An 18266-nucleotide genomic window follows, 5' to 3' on the forward strand; every position below is an offset into this window, starting at 1 on the left:
TGTTCTGCTTACCCTCAGCCAGGGCCCCAGCAGCCAGAGCAGGCGCCCTGGGGCGTCGTGCTTATCCGCTCAGCCGTGAACCAGCGCCTCTGTTAAGGAGGTGCTCACAGCCTTCCTGCCCAGCCATGAACGACGCCGGCTCAGCTCTGGGAGAGGTTCATGATTTATTTAACCTTGTATCTGACTCTGTGGAACACACACCAAAAACAACCCCAAACATGTACAAGGAAGACAAGAGAGAGGAGGAAAAAAAAAATAGCTGTATTGAGGAATGGAGAGAAGCCGTTCTCCCTCCCGGGTCCTCAGCACGGCCTCGGCCCCGGCCACCCCGGCGAGGCGCGTGCTGCCCACGCAGGGAGCGAGCAGGAATGCTCTGCGAGCAGGCCAGCGCAGCCACCCACACCGTGCCCGAGGATGGCCACGAGTCGTGGGCCCACGCCGGCCCCTCGCGACGCACAAGGTTCCAGTTCACAGTCAAATAGGTCGGTACGTCCGCCAGCCCTAACGTAACCTCCAGGGAGCTGCGTTTCCCTGGCCCAGCGAGCCCCTCACCTCCCCTCCCACCCGCCGCAAGCAGGGGAGGGCAGGACACAGCAGCTTTAAACAGACACGACGTAGAAGAAACAGCGGGACTGAACCCCAAGCACAGGGAAGAGCCCGGCTTCCCCCTACGCCAGCAGCAAGTTTGCTGGTTTAAGACTTCCTAAAGAAAGAAAACCCAAAACAAACCAAGAAACCAACCAAGAATGGGTCTGACAGACCCAAGTCTCCGGAGAGCGGGTTATTGCTTTGCACATCCCAGGCGGGGAGGGCGCAGCTCAAGCAGGAGGCTGCAGCAGAGCTGCCAGCAGGTGAGACCCCCTCCCTGCCTGCACGCGGCCGGCCCGGCTGGCAGGGCAGCCGCGGCACAGGCCGGCACCGGCTCTGCCTCGTGCGGCAGTGCCTGGGCAGTGGGGCTGGATTAGCCCCTCGCCCTGCCGTCACCCTCAGGGAGGTGCCAGCCCTGGTACTGGGGTGCTGGCCACAGCCCGCTGCTGACCACGGGGCGCCGAGCGGAGGCTCTGCGGTGCAAGGGGGCAGGATGGGGCATCGCCCGACAGCCGGAGCGCGCGGGAGGGAGCGACGGCCCTTAGCCTGGGCGGGTTCTTTAAAAGACATTTACGGCTCCAGCCCGGAAGGGCCCAACAGTGCTGTGGGCTCAGCCCATGGAGGGGAGGAGAGGAGAGGAGAGAAGGGCAGCGCTGCTCAACAGCAAGTGCCCTCGGCCCTGCGGGAGGGGAGCGGGCGGCCGAGAGACAGGCCACAGTAGGAACGAAGCCCCCATGCCCCCGGGGGGCGGCTCTGCCGGCTGTTCCTAGCCCTGCGCGTTGGCCCGTGACAACCTCCCTCAGGCGCCAGCACGGCCGATCGCCCCGGACCGACCACCACCAAGGGAAGGGAGACGCCTTGGCTGCAGCCTCCAGCCAGCTGGTTGAGGCAGGCGCAGCGAGGGCCCCGGGCAGCCGCCGGGCACCCTCTGATTGTACATGGGAAGGCCAACAGGGGCTGCAGCCTTCGCCCCGGCGCGGGGGAGCAAGGAGAGCTCGGTGCCGGCCCGCAGGATGGGGCACGGCACCTCCCTAGCGCTAGATGCTGGTGAGATGATGCTTCCTCCAGCTACGCCAGCCTGGGACAGGAGCTGACCCTCCAGGCCTGGAGCCCTCTCCTCACCTCTCCTCTCCCACCCCTGAGCCAGCCCAAGTTCAAAGGGAAGGAGGAGTAGCAGCAAGAGAGACACGAAGGACCGGGGCCAGTGCTGGGCGGCTTCGCGGCAAAGCCGCTGGGAAGCCAGCTGTAAACGGCAGGGCTTTGCCTGGGGCTCTGAGCGCGCAGAGCTGGGCTGAGGGGGGGAGACGCGTCTCGCCGTCCCCCCACGCAGGGCAGAGGAGGAGATTGTAAAAGCAACAAGAGGAGGAGGAAGATTATCTCGAGGAGGACAGAGCTGCCGCGGGCCGGCGGCAGAGATTGCTGGAGCAGGGTGTGAGGCCGCGGCGGGCGCGCGCACGCGGGGAGGAGTGTGCGTGTGCGACAGGGCAGGGGCTGCAGCCCCGCACGATGACACGGGAGTGGCAGGGGCCGCGCGGACGCCATCCTGTCAGTGCCTGGGAGACAGAGCAGCCTTGGAAGGTCCCAGCCCAGAGCAGAGCCTCTCCCTGGGCCTTTAGGCGCTCGCAGGAGAGTCGCGGGTTCCTGAACTGCGATCGAAAACCCGTGAATCACCTGAGCAGGGACCAAGAGCAGCCAGAGAAGCCAAGCTGAGGGCAGAGAAGGAGCCTCGGCTGCTCTGGGCCAAGAGGGGCTCTGGAGGGTGCCCGAGCCCTGCCCTGTGCCCACACCACTCCTCCCGCCGCGTGGGGGCACGTCCCACCCCTAATACTGTAACAAATAAAACCTCGCCTGCCCCACACGCTGCAGTGCCTGAACAGGGAATCGAGGGGATGGGAACCTCCGCAGAAGCCGCTCGGAGCAAGAGGAGGAGAGAAAAGGCCACTTGAAGACTTGCCTTAGACAGCTCCAATCTCAGCTCCGAGAGCAGCAGGGAGAGATGGGGCACCCCCAGCCGGAGAGGACGCGGTGCTAAGAGACGGGGAGAGGCGGCGGCCGGGGGCACGACGGGAGGTGAGGTTGGTTGCCATGGCTTCCGTTTGCAGCTGACAGGTCACGGGGGAAAGATCGGCGGCTGCGACCTTGGCGTCCTTCCCTGCGACAGTCTCGATTGGCTCCGCTTAGATCCGGGGCAGCAGCTTCTCAATGAACTCCTTCACCGCCATCATCTCCTGCAGAGACCACAGAGCCCGTCATGCCGGGGCCGGCGGGCAGGGAGCCCGCGAGACGCCGGCGTTCGACGCAGCAAGGACAGTGCTGCAGATGCGGCACGTTCCTGGCCATGCCCCGAACCAGGCTCTTCCCAGCACGCGGGGCACAAGCGCTACACAGCCTCCTCCGGGATAAAACAGGGAACAAACATGTCTCACATGCCCTGGATGCAGCAGATTTACTCCCTGGTTTCAAGCCCTGCCCTGCCCACGGGCAGGTGTCATTCCCAAAGGCAAGACCAGCCCGTGACAGCCCTGTCCCCTCTCTCCGCCCCCGGGCACTGACCTGAGGACAGGAACTGTGCATCACTCCGGGGTAGGTTTTAAACTGGACCTTGGTGGGAGTGACGACAGATTTCAGCTTCTCAGCAGTGAGGGCCCCGAAGCGGACGGGGATCATGGGGTCCATCTCCCCGTGACACTGTAGGATGGCGATGTCCTTGTTCATGCTGTTACTCGCCGCCTGTGGCAAGGGAGGAAGCGTTCAGGGGTGCCCAGGAGAGGGGATCCCAAGCAGGGAACAGGACAGGTGCTTTATCCCTGTCCCTGTCACCTGGCAGCTCTTCTCCTTGAGAGGGACGTGGGAGAGCTGCTCGCACAGCGGCTGCTGCCCTGCCGCCAGACGCCTCCTCCCCGGCTGCCGCCCGGACTGAGCTGCTGCCCAGCGGGCGAGAGGAGGTCGGGGGAGCGGCAGGGCTCGCTGCGGGGCAGACGCCACGATCTCCGCTGTGCCTTCACCTGCCCCAGGCCTGAGCAGGGGGGTAGGAGTAAGCACCCACCGCCTCCAAAAGCCCCGGGCTGGGCTCAGACGCTCCCCCCCGTCCCCGCTGCCCCTCTCTGCGGACGCGGGGTAGCATACCTGCGGGAAGGCCTTGTGCAGCGGGAGCCAGCAGCTGAGCGCCACGATGCCAGCCAGCTGGTGCTGGCAGGTGAGAGCCGTGTACAGCGACAAGGCGCCACCCTGCCACCGGCAAAGACGAGAAAGTCTGTCAGCATCGCGGGGAGACCTGCCACCCCCGGCCACCCGCCAGCCCCAGCTCGTCCCGTGCCTCCCTGCTGCAGGGGATCTGGTGCTCCCTTTGAGGGGTGTCCGTGGAGGGGGAGAAGGGACTGAAGCCCAAATCTGCTCTGCCTCCGCCCGCGCAGCCCAGCTCACCTGTGAGAAGCCCCCCAGGATGATGCGGTTGGGTGGGATCCCGTTCTTGACCTCGTGCTCAATAATTGCTTTAACTGGAAGAAGCCAGAGAGATGGGTCAGTAAAAGATACTGGGGCTGATCAGCATCACCCAAGGCCTCATGGACTGAATGCGCTTGGTCTCAGTGAAGAAGGTGGGCTGGGACCACGGGACAGCGGAAAGAAAGGAGAGGTGGAGGGAAGACACCAACTCCTGCCCCACAGAGAGAGAGGAGCCCAGGGCTTCCCCCTCCCCAGAGCCTCTTACTGTTTTCTGCAGCTTTCTTGATCCCAGCTTCATCCTCGGGTGCGTCCGGACTCAACCCCATCAGATCAAACCTGGGAGAACAAGCAAGGTCAACCCCGAAACTCTCCGAGCACCCAGGGCACAGGGAGGAGGGAGTTAGGTGTGCTCTGCCCTTCCCCTGACTCTTCCAGGATGGCGGATTTTGTCTCTCTAACCCCTCCGACTCCTCTCACCCCCCAAAAGCACCCAAGGTCCCCCCTGCTCCCGGAGAGCCCCCCGCCTCGTACAGCCCTGCCGCCGAGAGCACTGACCAGGAGGGCATGACCATCTTCATGTTGAGGGTTACGGGGATCCGGGGCCTGCAGAGAAAAGAGTTTGTGTTTCAGTTCAAGCGCAAGAGAAGCGAGTCAGTGCCGAGGGGAGCGGGGGGTCCAGCCTCCCTGCCCATGGCGTAGGACATCTCTGCCAAGGCACAGTGGCAGGTCAGTGCCACCCCGGCCGGCTCCGGGGGCCGCAGGGAGATCCCGGGGAGCTCCCCTGAGCCCAGAGCAGGTCCCGCTGAGCTGGCTGTTCCACGGCGTTGCCAAGCAGCCCCCCCGGGGACGCGAGCACCTGCGCCTGCCTCTCCTGTTTGTTGCTGCTGCCGAGCCGGGAGTTGCTCAGACGCGGGACACCGGGAAGCTGAGGTCCCTGCTGCTGCGGATGCCGCGATGGAGCTCTGCCAGCTCGGTGAGTGCATCCCTGCTCGGGCTGCTACTGACACTGGGGACAGGCTCAGCAGGACACGGGGAGGAGCATTTCCTTCCCTTTCTGCTGGCCCCCCTCCTGCCCAGCCCCCAACCAGGAGGAAGGGGAAGGGGTAGGAGCTCCGGTGCTTATGGCTTTCACTGCAGCCATCAGGGAGAGGTTGAGGAGCCAGAGGAGAAACCAGACTCAGAGCAGCAGTTCCCGCACTGACGGGCTCTGCGGGGAACCCCTCTGCCTGCAGGCAGAAAACGTCAGGCGAGGGGCCCCGGCACCCACTGCCCGCAGCAGGAGAGCAAGCCTCACCGCGCAGCCCCGCGGGGACAGGCCCCGGTCTGCCCCCCCGGACACTCAGGGGGGCAGGTGCCCAGTGCAACCACCCACCCAGGCCCTCCCAAGGCCCCTCGCGAGGCAAGGGTGGCACTTACGCATGAGGGCAAATATATTTCACGTAGGGGAGGCGGATGGAGGAGAGAGCGTCAGCCCAGCTGTGCCTGGGGAGAGAGGAGAAGCAGCAGTTCAAAGCTTGCCTTAGCATTCTGGATGCAAGGGATTCCCCCCCCACCCACCCCCCCCGACAAGGACAGGTTCTCTCCAAGCTGCTGAGCCCCTTCCCCTGCCCTGATGCTCTGTTGCACCAGCTCCTACCCACCCAGCAGCCCAGTGTGAATCCCCGGTACAGATCTCCTCTACGGGCAAATGCAGCACACAAAGCCCAGCAGTTCGAGGCAGAGGAGCTGCTATCAGCAAGGGAGGAGAGAGAACCTCCTCTGCAGGGAAAATTCTTTTGTTACTGCTGTATCTGCCGCTGTCCTCTAACGTGGCCTTGCGAGACGCACGGAGATGCACTCACCTAGGCACAACCCCGCTCCCAGCCCTCCCAAGGACAGAAAAAACTGCAGTGCTTATCTGCTTGCCTTAAAGAAAGCAGAAAATCAAACCCGCAGGGGGTGGGGGGCTGTCGGGCTGCTGGGCTCATAAATATTCAAGCTGAAGCGCACACAGCTGCTGGCCAGAAATCCCCTATTAGGGCTATCATGGCCGAGATCAAAGCCCGAGACAAATCTCGGAGTGACCCCTGCGGAGAGCAGCCGTGGGGCTAGCAGCAAGCGGCCAGGCCCGGGTTCTCTCAGCGCATCCACCCCAGCTCATCTGCTAGCAAACAGGGCATCCTGCCAGCCCGTCAAAGCAGGGCCAGGCATCCAGCAAGCCACGCGTCACAGTCAGAGCTGGATCCAGGAATACTCACCCCGTGTCTCCAAGCCCATGTAAAAAAATGACCTGTTAAATCAAGCAGAAAAACAAAAGAGTTAGCTGGTGCGACAGCTGGGGCCCTGGGAGGGAGACAGCGCTGGGCTTGCAGGGAAGCAGCAGGGACATGGCAAAAGGCCACGTAGTGACTAAACTAGAAGAGACTCAACTGGGCAGGAAATAGCCAATGCTAATGACACGTCTCTGCATCTCTGAGCATGACGCATGGGTGAAACAGGTACACCATCATCATCGTGCCAGCATCCGCTGTCACAGCCAGGTTGTGGGTGTCATCTGCTCCCTTGGCTGCCCAGCTTAGAGCAGAGAACCAGTCAGTGATGGACCATCTCATGATGCCTGGATGACACCAGTTTGAGAGGAGGCTGAGCTTACCAAAGCCTTGCAAAAACCCATCCTCTACAGGCTTAAATCTAAGACAGGCTGTGAGGTTGTGCCTGTTGCTTCTGCGCTGGGCCAAGCACCAGTAACAGCCCAGCCCAGCCCAGCGGGACCAGTTACTTTTCCCCAGCCAAAGGAGACCTCGCTGGTCCTGCACCTCCTTTAACCAGCCACTAAGACGCATGTTTGAAGAGCTAAGGCATCACAGGCTTAGTTCACAGCCCCTCTGAGCCACACGAAACAGCTCATCTTTAATAGCGCTAAAAGGAAAGAAGAACGAGACAGAAGCGGGAGCCCGTCCCAGCCGGCCGGGCCCCGCGCGCAGCACCCTTACCGCAGCAGTCTCCCGCTCTGCCCCTGAGACAGTCACTGCATCGGCAAGGAGGGGGACAGACATGTTGTTACCACACATACACCGAGAAGGACTCTGACACTGGCACCTGCAGGAGAGAGGGGCAAAGTTAGGCAGGAAATAAAACTCTCTTCCTTCCTGGCAGCAGTTCGCTCCAGGGGGACCAGCTATTCTGGGGGATGTGGAGTAGTACACGAAGGCTTCAACGTTTAACGCCCAGTCCAGGCTAGCTCCGCTGGCAGGGGACTGTTACGCAGGGAGAGCAGCTCGTGAGGAGTGTAAGAAGGGAACTGAGCGAGGAACAGCCGCCACAAAGACCCCCTTGGCTCTGACCCGAGCCCAGAGACTCATTCCCTCAAAGCTGCTCTCTCCGCAGCGGACACAAATGAGGACACGGGCAGCGAAGCTTGACCCAACGTGGCCTGGGCGCACGGGACACCGGTGCTGAGGGCTCCCGGCCCGGCAGCTCTCCCACCTGGAGACACGACGCGCCCAGCCGTCGGCAGCCCAGCGGACCCACGGACCACGCGCTGCCCCAGCCCGCCGGGGTCCCAGGCGACGTCCTCACCAGCAGCGCAGAGCTCGACACTTTCCTCCAGGCCTGAGCACGGAGTCAAAGCAGCCCAAGCGTGGCAGACACCCGCTCAGAGCGTCAGAGAGAACACGGGGACTCCTGACATTTCAGGGAAATCCCTGCCGCCCTCCTTGTCGTCACAGACACCCCCGGGGGCAGGGCCAGGGCTCAGGCACCGCCCCGGGCTCTCCCTGGGGAGAGCTGCAACCTTTAAATCCCAAACCCGCAGCCAGCCTAAGCCTCCCCTCCGGTCTGCGCAGGGTACGACCCCCCGCTTCCCCCGAGGCCGGCGGGGGCTGCGGCACCTCCAGCAGCCTCCCAAGACTCACCGTGAGGAGGCTCGCGGGACAGCCCAGCTCCGGCCCCAGCCTGGCAACGCGGGAGAGCCAGGAAGCAGCGAACGCTTCCCACGGCGCAGCACCGGAGGCGCGTGGGGATGTGCGCGAGCGGGGATGTGCGTGGTGTCGGAGGTGTTAAAATTAGCTCTCGCTTCTCGCTGTTGCGCCTCAAAGACGAGGCTATTTCTATGCCTGTAACAACGTGGGCAGAGGGAGGCCGGGTGGCCTGTGGCCTCAGCATCCCTTCCCGGCTGCCAGCAGAGCCGAGGAGGAGCCTGACCCACATCTGGTCCGACGGGAAAGCAGGAAACGCGGGCTGCGTGCAGCCTTCGGCACACAGCGGGCAGCAGCACAGGCTTTTACAGCGCTAGTAAAGGGTTCAGCCCTTTTTTATGGGGCAACCACGAAGTCAGCTGGGGAGAAACTGGAGCGCTGAGGCGCTGGCCTGCGACCCACCTCCTGCCCCCTCCACACGCTTCCTGCTGGCGCCCAGGGCCGGCTGCCGCCTCCGGATCCCCGTCACCTGCAGGGCCGGAGGCTCCGCTCCGGCAGTCGCAAGGGACACAGTTAACAGACCCCACGACAGCACCTTCCTCCTGCCGAGACGCGACAGTTGATGATGTTTGTTCCCAGTCCAGTGCAAATTGCTAGAACTGCCGCATCTCACGCGACAGGCCGTAACTTCCAGTTACGAGAGCAGCTTGTGCCCTGGGCTAATTAGATCAGAGTACATTGACAGCGCTGCCATCGTCTCCCGGCTGCTACCAGGAGCAAACGTGAACCCTGCGGTCTGCTCGAGCCCTCCGCGTCTCAGCAGCGCTGACAGCAAGCGCCAACCGCAGTGGGTTTCTGCCACGCGGGACTGCCTGAGCCACCGAACCGCCGGTGCCCCGGCCAGCCGGCCTTACCCAACAGAAACAGCCTCCTCCTCTGCCAGCCTGGGCCAAGACCTGCCAAACTCGTTTCACTGACTGTTCATCAGCTGTTTCCTGATTCAAAAACATCGAAACAACACGCTCCTCAGGTCTGGCACACCTCACAGCCAGAGTCACACACTAACGTGTACGCCAGGGTCAAAACAACAAGCGAGAACAGCAGCACTTGCCAAAACACCTGGTGACAGGAGCAGTAAATTAAGTATCTCCCTTGCAGCACAGCTTCCCACACCCCATCCTGAGAAAAGCAGCTACCCGGGGACATCACGAGCTCTCAGCCACCACGAGGACGGGCTGAAGCCTTCTGCTGACACGTGCAAGCTCTGTAACGTGCTCCCTAGAGCAGAGACAAACTCAAGTCTTTGCTTTGATCAAGGAGGTTCCAGGTTAAGAGAGTCAAGACTGTCCAACACACCCCCAGCGCCCGCATGTCAGTGGAGTCCACCTCCTGGAGACACCCAAGACTTCTCTACAGCGTTTCTCACCCCCAACCCGGGGATACCTGGAAGAGGGTGCATTGCCCAAACGCTCCCTCCACAAGAACAGCTAAAGCAGGGGCAGCCCTGAGGCCAAAACACATCGCAACAAGGATAAGGCCCCCAAAGCAGGTCTGTGCCTGCATGGAAGTGCACACGCTCAAAAACGGGCCACGCTTTTTAGGGGCCTACATCCAGTTCGAGCTATTTCAGTGGCAGCCCCAGAGCGGTCGCAACCCCGGCTCTGCTCACTGCCCTGCCGGGAGAGAGCAGGACAAGGCGCAAGCGGGAAACTCGCAGACCTGCCGCGACAGCCGCGCTCTGGGGTTACACGCTGACACTGCTACTTTCATCAGGGCTGGGGGAAGTCAACCATCATCCTTTCCTACCAAGCCACGGCCCCTCTTGCTATGCAAGGCCCAGACCAGCGCGTCACCTAACTTCTAGAGCACAAAAGGAGGAGACGACTGGACTGCTGGACCAAGGAGATGGTCACAGCTGGGAGGTGACAGGCTTGCAGAAAAAGGCAAGAGAGCTGAAAATGCAGGAGGCAACGTACAGGGCTGGAGGGGAACTAACCCAGCTTGCAGGGGAAAGGAACCACAACAGGACGTAGGAGAAACTCAGCCTGGGAAGCTGGCTGGAGCTGGGGCAAACAGCCAGACTGGAAGGATATGGACAGTGCTGCGAGATAAGGCCGATAAGACCTGGGAGCACGAGGAGCTGTCACAAGGGGAGGAAAGGAAGAGCCGGCTAAAGCAAGGGCAAACAGTGAACCCAACAAACCGATACGGAAGTGCGCAGCCGCTGGGGAACTGCCATTCGTGCTGCACGCACACAGCTGCAAAAGACACCACGAGCCTCCTGCCTCCACAGTCAATGGGAACCCTGATTTTTCATGGAGTCAGGCTTTTGGGCGTTTTCATGAAGACTGGAAGTCTGTAGGACTCTTCTGAGTGACACCCAAGAGATATCACCGACATCCCTGGGAGCGCTGGACGTGAGTGGACATGTTTTTTGTGTTTTAGGCAGAAGAATGACACCACACTGAGCGGAGCAGCCCTGATCCCCTCGACTGATTAAGTACAAGCAGGATGCTCTCCCATCCACTCCGAACACGAAGGCATGGAGCATCTGAGCCTACATTTTAAATCCTGCTGATCCAAATTCATCCTCAATGATCTCCAGAGTCAGAATTGCAATCTGGGAGAGTTCAGCCTCAGGATTTCTCATCTTTCTCTCTTACAGAGCTTTCCCCTTTGAATCTGGGACAACAACTTGCATCAGACTGTAATTTAGTCAAATCAATTCATTCCTTCCATTAAACATACACTGGCAAGCACAGCGGGGAAGGAGAGCCCTAAGGCTAATTAGAGGCATGAGACATCGCACACAGTCATGTTCCCGCAGCACAGGAATCACAGCTTACAGCACATGCACCTGCAGCCCGGTCAGAAACCCTCGCAGAAACCACGTGTAAAACGCAATCCTCAATGTGCAGCTCCCGCTACATGCAAAAACAAGGAGCTCTGTCTCATGCAGGGTCCATACAGACCATCCTGGAGATCCCAGCACCTCCCCATTGCTGCCCCATGTCCTCCCACAGCCTCATCTCCGGACAACGCATGCCCGACCTCCTGCAACGCAAAGCAAAGCACAGCACAGCACAGCACCCTGCTTTTCCTCCAGCCGAGCCCAGCTGCACGGTGGTTTGCGTGATCTACCCAGCAGCACTCAACAGCCACAGAAAACACTTAAAAAGTCACTTAAACGACAGGAGGGGAAGCTAAGAGCCAGCACACCGCACAGGTCCCAACAGCCGTGCTCCCTCCGAGGCCGGCTGAGCCCCGCTGCGTGCAGCTAACTAACCCCGCGGAGGCCCTCGCCCCTGCAGGGCCTGCAGCGTCGCCCCCCAGGGCTCCCCGCGCCCCCTCGTCTCCCCTCTTCGGCCCCACCTGCCAAGGCCACGCCGGAGCCCCCCTGCCGCTCTCGCTCACCAGCGCGCCCCACGGCTGCTCGCTTCGCCTCCCCTCCGCTCGCAGGGGCGAAGGCCGGGCCGTTGGGACACCGGCCACCCGCCCAGCCCCGCCCGGGAGCCGGGCTCCCCCCCCCCCCCCCGTGGGCCTCTCCCTTCCCGGGGGCGGCGGGTCAGGGCAGCCCCCGCGAGAGGGGCTCTGCCCACCCCTGATGGGCACCTGCACCCACTCTGGGTGCCCCCCCCAACCCCAACGGCACAGTCTGACCCCAGGGTGCCCCCCCCACGGTACAGTCTCACCTCAGGGTGCCCCTCAACCCCAATAGCGCACCCCAGGGTGCCCCCACACAAATACCCCAAAAGGCAGATCCCACCCCAGGTTGCCCCCCCCCAACCCCAACGGCGCAGTCTGACCCCACGGTGCCCCCCACCCACCCACCCCCACGGTACAGTCTCATCTCAGGGTGCCCCTCAACCCCAATAGCGCACCCCAGGGTGCCCCCACACAAATACCCCAAAAGGCAGATCCCACTCCAGGGTGCCCCCCCAATCCCAACGGCGCAGTCTGACCCCAGGGCGCCCCCCAGGGCCTCAGTCCCACCCCATGGTGCCCCCCCACCCCACCCCGACGGCGCATCCCGCCCCAGGGCGCCTCCCTCCACGGCTCAGTCCCCCCCCCCAGGGCACCTTCCCCACACACAACGGCGCATCCCGCCTCAGGGCCCCCCCCCAAACGGCACATCCCGCCTCAGGGCCCCCCCCCCCCAACGGCACATCCCGCCTCAGGGCCTCCCCCCCCAACGGCGCCCCCCTCCCCCCACAACGGTCGGCTCCCGCCCCAGCGCCCCCCCCGGCGCACCCCCGCTCGTCCCAGCGCCCGCCCCGCCGGCTGCCTCTCCTTACCGTGCTCCCCCGGGCCCGGTGCCCCCCCGCCGGCCCGGCCCCCCCGCGCCCCCCCCCCCGCCGCGGGGGAGGGGAACCCGCACCTGGCTCTCGCTGGGGCCCGGCGCGCGCTCTCCTCCCGGCTCCCACCGGAACTTCCGCCTGCCGCCCGCGGGGGCGCCCAGGGGTCAACGCGCCGGAAGTGACGCCTCGCCTCGCCCCAGCGCCGCCATTTTGGCCCCGGCGCGGGAGGAGCCGCTGCCTCCGCCGCCGTCGGGTCCGCCCCGCCGGAGCGGGCCGCGGAGGAAACCCCGCCGCTCCGCCCCGCGCCAGCAAGGAAACGAGACAGTTGCGGCCGCCACGGCTTTATTGGGAGAGAGGCTGGAGCCTCCCGCGGGGCCCAGCGCCGGTCCCGGCCCGGCGGAGCGCCGCAGCGCCGCCCTGCGCACAGCGAGCGGCCGCCCGCGCTTCCCGGCCCCTCCGGCTGCACCGCTCAGCGCCAGCGGATTCTTTGCCACCTGTTAGGGGACCCGGCGCTCCGCTGCTGCTCCCCGCGTTCGCTCGGTTTACATCGCACGCGGAGGGCAGCAAAGCCTTGAGGCGGTGCGGCCCGCTACTCGGCCTCGCGGCAGCCAAGCTCGCTGCACCGAACCGCTGCTCAGCTCAAACCCTTGCCCACCAGCAGCGACAGCTCCCTACCCAGGGACAGAAAAGCAGCTAGAGGCTGTTCCTGTGCTCAGCAGTCAGCTGCTGCCTCTAACCCACGTTCAGGCAGCAAGAATCTGGGTGACTAGGCCATAGCAGTAGTTCTGAACCTCAGAATATATTTTATTGGCAGTTAGAGAACTAAACGATATCAGACACCGATTTGCCACTGCCTAAGGAACACACCTCCCGCTACGAGGCCAAATCTGCTACGTTGTGAAAAACCCAACAAGCCATTAACCTTAGCAATCACCCAGCTTCGTACAGGCGTTTCATACATTTGGCACTCTGCTTTCCAAGGCAAAGACCAAAAAGTAAAGCTATTCCACCACTCTCCAGTGCTTCAGGAATCCATTTCCTTCCAAGCCACTCCATCGATTCCATGTACTTATACCAGAGCCTTTGGGATATTCCCGATAGCACTGTTAGGAAATGAAGTGAGTCTGTGGAGTGATCTGTTCCAGCTTGTGATCAGCTGGGTTTGCTGATGCTTCGTAGTTGCAGATGGTCACTTCATGGCGATGAGCCTGAATTAAGAATAAAATGTATTAGTCCAGAGGCCAACAGAATTCCAGTCCCTTCAAAACAGACTTCTCAGACCTTCCACCTCCACCCTATGATTTAAAGCTCTTTTTTCAATCATAGCACTATTTTGTTCCACTTTGCTCTGCTCTCACCTACCTCTGTCCACTCTCCTTTCAGGCCTATATAGAAAATCTTTGTTGTCTCAGCTCCAAAGTTCTTCGGAAAGTGCATCGAGAGATGGTAAACATTTGAGAAACGGGCAATTCTGAAAGAGAAAACACTCAGAAACCAGAGCTCTGCACAGCGGCTGCCACACCAGACGCAGGGGAAGGGGACTCTTCGCCGCATCACCCCCTCCTCTCTCAGCAGGGCACCCTGGCCCAGCAGACACTCAGCTCACACGGGGTGCAGCTCCTACCCTCAGTCTGAGTCAGTCTTTGGAGAAATGACTAAAGGAGCAGGAGAAGCAGCTGGCCTCACCCTTGCAGTGTGCAGGTGTCTCACCACTGGCCCATAGGAAGCCCTTGCTGGGGCCAGGAGCAAGGGACAGGACACCAGGGTGACTCTGAGCCCTGAGGAGTCCTGGATCACCAGTGCAGACCTCCCCCTGCTCGGGTTTTCAGTCCCCTTTGGGGACCAGAGCTCTCACCTGGCAAGTGCAGGACAGAGCCCAGAGGGCAAATTGTACTGTGTGCAGCACTGGGGTGCAAGGGAAGGAACTGTCCCCCACTGTCACTTTCCTAAAACTCAGGGGCACGTCAGCAGGCTGGAGAAAGAGTCCAGCTCCTTAGCTCAGGAGCAGTGACACCCCACGCTCCCCCCAGCCATGGGTCTGCATCGTACTTGGTGGGGTACTCCAGTTCTCCCGTGAGATCCCGGTTCAGGGTGAACATCTGATCTGGTTCCCTGGCTGCATCATCGAAGGACATGTGAGGAATGTTCTTGAAGCTGGGAAGAGAGGGAGGAAACCCAGGAAGTTATTAAAATACAGGCCAACAAATTGGTTGCCTCCCCATCCATCAGCACTACCCAGGCTCTTCTCAGACTCTTCAACAATAGAAGACAAAGCAAGAAGAGTTTCCGAAGGGAGAAAATACCAACACCACCATAAAGCAGCCGCATCATATTCCAGAATGTTAAACACCCTGAAGAAACATCGAGCAAGAGCAAGGAACAAAGCTGGGGAGCTGCAGAACTCGGCATATTTGGGCACTCAAAAAGCCTCAGACTGGTGCACTGGAGACCAAAGGAAGACGGGAACAGCTGCCCCCAGTGGAAACCTGTGCAACAATCCTGGCTCCTTAGCAGATAATTACAACCACAGCCAAATTTAGCACTGGGATTTTTGCTCAGGAGTGCACAGGAGTGGCATAGTCCAACAACAGGACCAGGAACCTGCTGCTTCCATGTCTAACACAAGTTCTGACCGTGCTTCCACATCCTTGTTTGTGGAACACAGGGGACAATGCTGACTTCACTGGTAAAGGTTTGTTTTTCACAAGCAGGAACTGCAGAGTAGTCAATAATCTTTCATAAAAAAAAAAAAAAAAGGCATATTAAAACGAGTGCCCTCCCTTCAGGAACTAAACAGGACACGTTGCTCTGTGTAACAGGACTGCTGCCAAGACCCTGACAAACCTCACCTGGCTAAGGGACACTCCCATCAGAGGTCCTGTCCTTCTCGGATTTCTTCTCCAAAGCATAACCCCTTTTTGGCTCGTTTAACCTACTGCAGGTTGGTTTCATGGCGCACAACTAGCATTAAAACTGAATACTCACTTCTAACTAAAGTCAGCAGTCAGGTTTCACTAAGAAAAAGCAGCGAGTAGCCACATTCACCCCCATACAAGTGACAGTTCCTTGCTGCTCCCGGGCCCTGGAGCAACTGAGATATTGCTGGACTGCGCTGGTTTCTCACACCCCCTGGGTAATTTGGGGGCTGTGAAGTGGTTCAGAGCCAACACTGCGAGAACTACTGCTCTCATTTACACGTTATTAGATACAAGCTGTCAGTCAGATCAGTTCAGGCTCCAGCAAAGTTAACGCTCATCGTACTTACAGCCTCATCTCTGCTGGATGCGTACCGTCGTCCTCCCCCATCACAATTATTCCTTTCAACTTCACGTTACCCGTAAACCTGCCAAGAGACACAGGCCTGGCGCTTTCACCGCCGTCCTCCCCGAACGAGAGCGGACTGCGGCAGCTCGCTCCCCACGGCCAACAAGCCCGGGCAGCGGCACAGCGCGGCACGGCGCGGCACGGCCGGGGACTTACGGGACGTTGAACAGCAGCTCCTCGTCGTCGTCGCTTTCCACGAACTGCGGAGACACGAGAGCGGGTCAGGGCCGGGCCTGGGCGCGCAGGTACCGGTACCGCTCCCGCGTGAGCGGGGAGGGGCGGCAGGGCAGGGGCAGGGCAGGGGCAGGACGGGGACCCCCAACTGCCCCCCCGCGGCCCCGCACCCGCCTCGCTTCACCCCGGGCCCCGCCAAGGGGCCCCGCCGGCACCTGCGCCCGGTCACCACGCTCCTCCCAGGCGCGGAAGACGAGGGCGCCGCTGCCCTCGCGCCGCTCGTTGAGGCACTGCAGCCGCTGCCGGTCGATGCGCAGGTAGAGCCCCCAGGCCGCGCCGCCGCCGCCGCTGCCGCCGCCGCTGCTGCCCCCCGGCGCCGCCGCCGCCCCACAGCAGCAGCACGGCCCGTGCCCGGGCCCGTGGCCCTGCGCCATGCTCGCAGGCCGCCCCGCCCCCGCGCCCCGCCCCGTGCGCCGCCCCGCCCCCGCGCCGCGCCTGCGCAGGTCGCCCCGCCCCCCGCGCCGCGCCGCGCCGCGCCCCGCCCCCGCGCCCCGCCCCCGCGCCCCGCCCCGTGCGCCGCCACGCCCCCGTGCGCCGCCACGCCCCCGTGCGCGCGGGTGGGTGGTGCTCGGCGCTGCACACACTGGGGGCACACGTGTGTGCTCGGCGCTGCATGTACCGGGTGTACACGTGTGTGCTCGGCGCTGCACACACTGGGGGCACACGTGTGTGCTCGGCGCTGCATGTACCGGGTGTACACGTGTGTGCTCGGCGCTGCACACACTGGGGGCACACGTGTGTGCTCGGCACTGCATGTACCGGGTGTACACGTGTGTGCTCGACGCTGCACACACTGGGGGCACACGTGTGTGCTCGGCACTGCATGTACCAGGTGTACACGTGTGTGCTCGGCGCTGCACACACTGGGGGCACACGTGTGTGCTCGGCACTGCATGTACCAGGTGTACACGTGTGTGCTCGGCACTGCCCACACTGGGGGCACACGTGTGCTTGGCGCTGCATGTACCAGGTGTACACGTGTGCTTGGTGCTGCACATCCTAGGGGCACACGTGTGCTCAGTGCTGCATGTACTAGGGGCACACATGCGTGCTCAGTGCTGCACATGCTGGGGGCACACACGTGCCCTTGGCGCTGCGCATGCTGGGTGTACACACATGCTTGGCCCTGCACTTAGTGGGGGCACGCACGTGTTCAGCACTGCACATGCCAGGTGTATACACGTGTGTGCTCAGCGCTGCACGTGGTGGGGGTGCACATGTGTGCTCAGCGCTGCGAGTGCTCAGCTCACAGAGCTGCAGGAGCCTTCTCCCGGCAGCGGGGAGGCCAGGCTGCCCTTGAGCCGCTGTGCCAAGCCGGCATCTGCCCTGAGCAGTGCAGTGGCTCAGCATGGGGGCAGAGCCCCCCGCGAGGCTGGGGCTGCGCCGGCACTGCCTCCTGCCCTCAAAGCCAGCTTCGGCCCTCTTGCTCCCGGCTGGCCCATGGGGGCAGCAGTTTGGCCCTTTATTGTAACATCTGAGACTTATAAAGGCTCCTAGACCAAGCTATTTTAGTACAATTTTCTTCTTCCTTTGTTTTCCCTTGACTCTACCACAAACTGAACTTGCACTGCTGAAAATCTTTGGGCAAGTTGAACCTGATGTTGTCTGGCTTTGCCAGGAGAGAGAGCCCCTTACATGCACGCGGCTCTGAACTGCAGCCCTAGTTATGAGGCATGTTCCCTGAGCAAGGGCTGGTAAGGATGGCAGCACTATTTGGGGAAGAACAAAGCTGTTTTTCAAAGGAGGGTCAATACAAGCAGCCTCAGTAAGAGCTCTTCTCATTTAAATTTCAGGCTCTTCCAGCCAGGAGGGGGAACAGCATTTTGCTTTAGCCCAATAAGAAGCTCAGCTAAAAGATTTTGAGCAAGTCTTGAACTGCCAGGAGGCCTGGAACACTCTGCCAGACCAATCCACAAATCCTTCCCCCCCCTCAAGCCCCCGTTAATGGGGCAGCAAGCGAACAGCCATGCTCCAGCATACCCCACTCCGCCACCCCCTCCCACTGCCCCAGAGAAGAGCTGCACCTACTCTGGCAGGTTTACAAGGTCCCCCACACACACACACACACACACAGCCCACCTCTGTGCCCCTGCACTGCGGCAGGGAGACCCGCGCATTCGGGGCGGTTGCGGAGTCAGGCCCCAAGCAGAAGCTGAAGTGCCTTCATTCTGTCCTATCCGTCCCCTGAAGTGCTCCCCAGGCCCCAAGGGCTGCGTTGTGGGCACCGTCTGTGCCCGGAAAGGTGCGTGGTCCCAAAGCAAGAAGGGAGCTGGTTTTGTTCCTGGAAGGGGGAACACACTCAAGGCTACAGTTCTTATTTCTATGCTACAATTCCACCGTTTGTCCCAAACCTGTGTTATGTCAGTCGCCAATGACCACAGGGTGACAGGCACAGTTAAGCTGAGACTCTGCTCCTGGTATTTTGATGTCAGTGCAGTTATTACCAGAGACAGAAAAAGAACAAGCAGACACTGTCCAGTGT

At 61.6% G+C, this 18266-nt stretch overlaps 2 protein-coding genes across 3 annotated transcripts; both read right to left on the reverse strand.

Moving 5' to 3' along the window:
- Positions 1 to 245: 245 nt before the first annotated feature.
- On the reverse strand, positions 246 to 12368 carry LYPLA2 (lysophospholipase 2). 2 transcript variants are annotated; one of them, XM_067311348.1, is made up of 10 exons: positions 12307 to 12368; positions 7005 to 7110; positions 6270 to 6301; positions 5449 to 5514; positions 4588 to 4635; positions 4298 to 4368; positions 4012 to 4085; positions 3715 to 3816; positions 3142 to 3318; positions 246 to 2816 (listed from the first exon to the last, which is right to left on the reverse strand). In XM_067311348.1, exons 2-10 carry the CDS (start codon positions 7080 to 7082, stop codon positions 2766 to 2768), a joined length of 699 nt encoding a protein of 232 aa, XP_067167449.1. In that variant the 5' UTR covers positions 7083 to 7110; positions 12307 to 12368; the 3' UTR covers positions 246 to 2765. The 2 variants fall into 2 exon arrangements, with proteins under 2 accessions (XP_067167449.1, XP_067167450.1); XM_067311349.1 differs by lacking the exon at positions 12307 to 12368 and adding an exon at positions 12224 to 12245.
- Positions 12369 to 13003: 635 nt separating this feature from the next.
- On the reverse strand, positions 13004 to 16161 carry PITHD1 (PITH domain containing 1). The gene is made up of 6 exons (XM_067311568.1): positions 15940 to 16161; positions 15707 to 15750; positions 15492 to 15569; positions 14276 to 14380; positions 13589 to 13697; positions 13004 to 13434 (listed from the first exon to the last, which is right to left on the reverse strand). Exons 1-6 carry the CDS (start codon positions 16156 to 16158, stop codon positions 13333 to 13335), a joined length of 657 nt encoding a protein of 218 aa, XP_067167669.1. The 5' UTR covers positions 16159 to 16161; the 3' UTR covers positions 13004 to 13332.
- Between the last annotated feature and the right edge of the window lie 2105 nt (positions 16162 to 18266).

Source organism: Apteryx mantelli, chromosome 27 (assembly GCF_036417845.1).
Source record: "Apteryx mantelli isolate bAptMan1 chromosome 27, bAptMan1.hap1, whole genome shotgun sequence".
Taxonomy (NCBI): Eukaryota; Metazoa; Chordata; class Aves; order Apterygiformes; family Apterygidae; genus Apteryx; species Apteryx mantelli.

Excerpts from the sequence above, each read along its gene's own strand:
- LYPLA2 (XM_067311348.1), bottom strand. The coding sequence starts at position 7,082 with ATGTGTGGTAACAACATGTCTGTCCCCCTCCTTGCCGATGCAGTGACT. Across the intron at positions 4,636-5,448 it reads AAATATATTTGCCCTCATGC|GCCCCGGATCCCCGTAACCC; the intron begins GTAAGTGCCACC and ends TTTTCTCTGCAG. Across the intron at positions 3,319-3,714 it reads TGCACAAGGCCTTCCCGCAG|GCGGCGAGTAACAGCATGAA; the intron begins GTATGCTACCCC and ends CCCTTGCCACAG.
- PITHD1 (XM_067311568.1), bottom strand. The coding sequence starts at position 16,158 with ATGGCGCAGGGCCACGGGCCCGGGCACGGGCCGTGCTGCTGCTGTGGG. Across the intron at positions 13,698-14,275 it reads GAACTGGAGTACCCCACCAA|AATTGCCCGTTTCTCAAATG; the intron begins GTACGATGCAGA and ends TTTCTCTTTCAG. Across the intron at positions 13,435-13,588 it reads TGAAAGGAGAGTGGACAGAG|GCTCATCGCCATGAAGTGAC; the intron begins GTAGGTGAGAGC and ends TTCTTAATTCAG.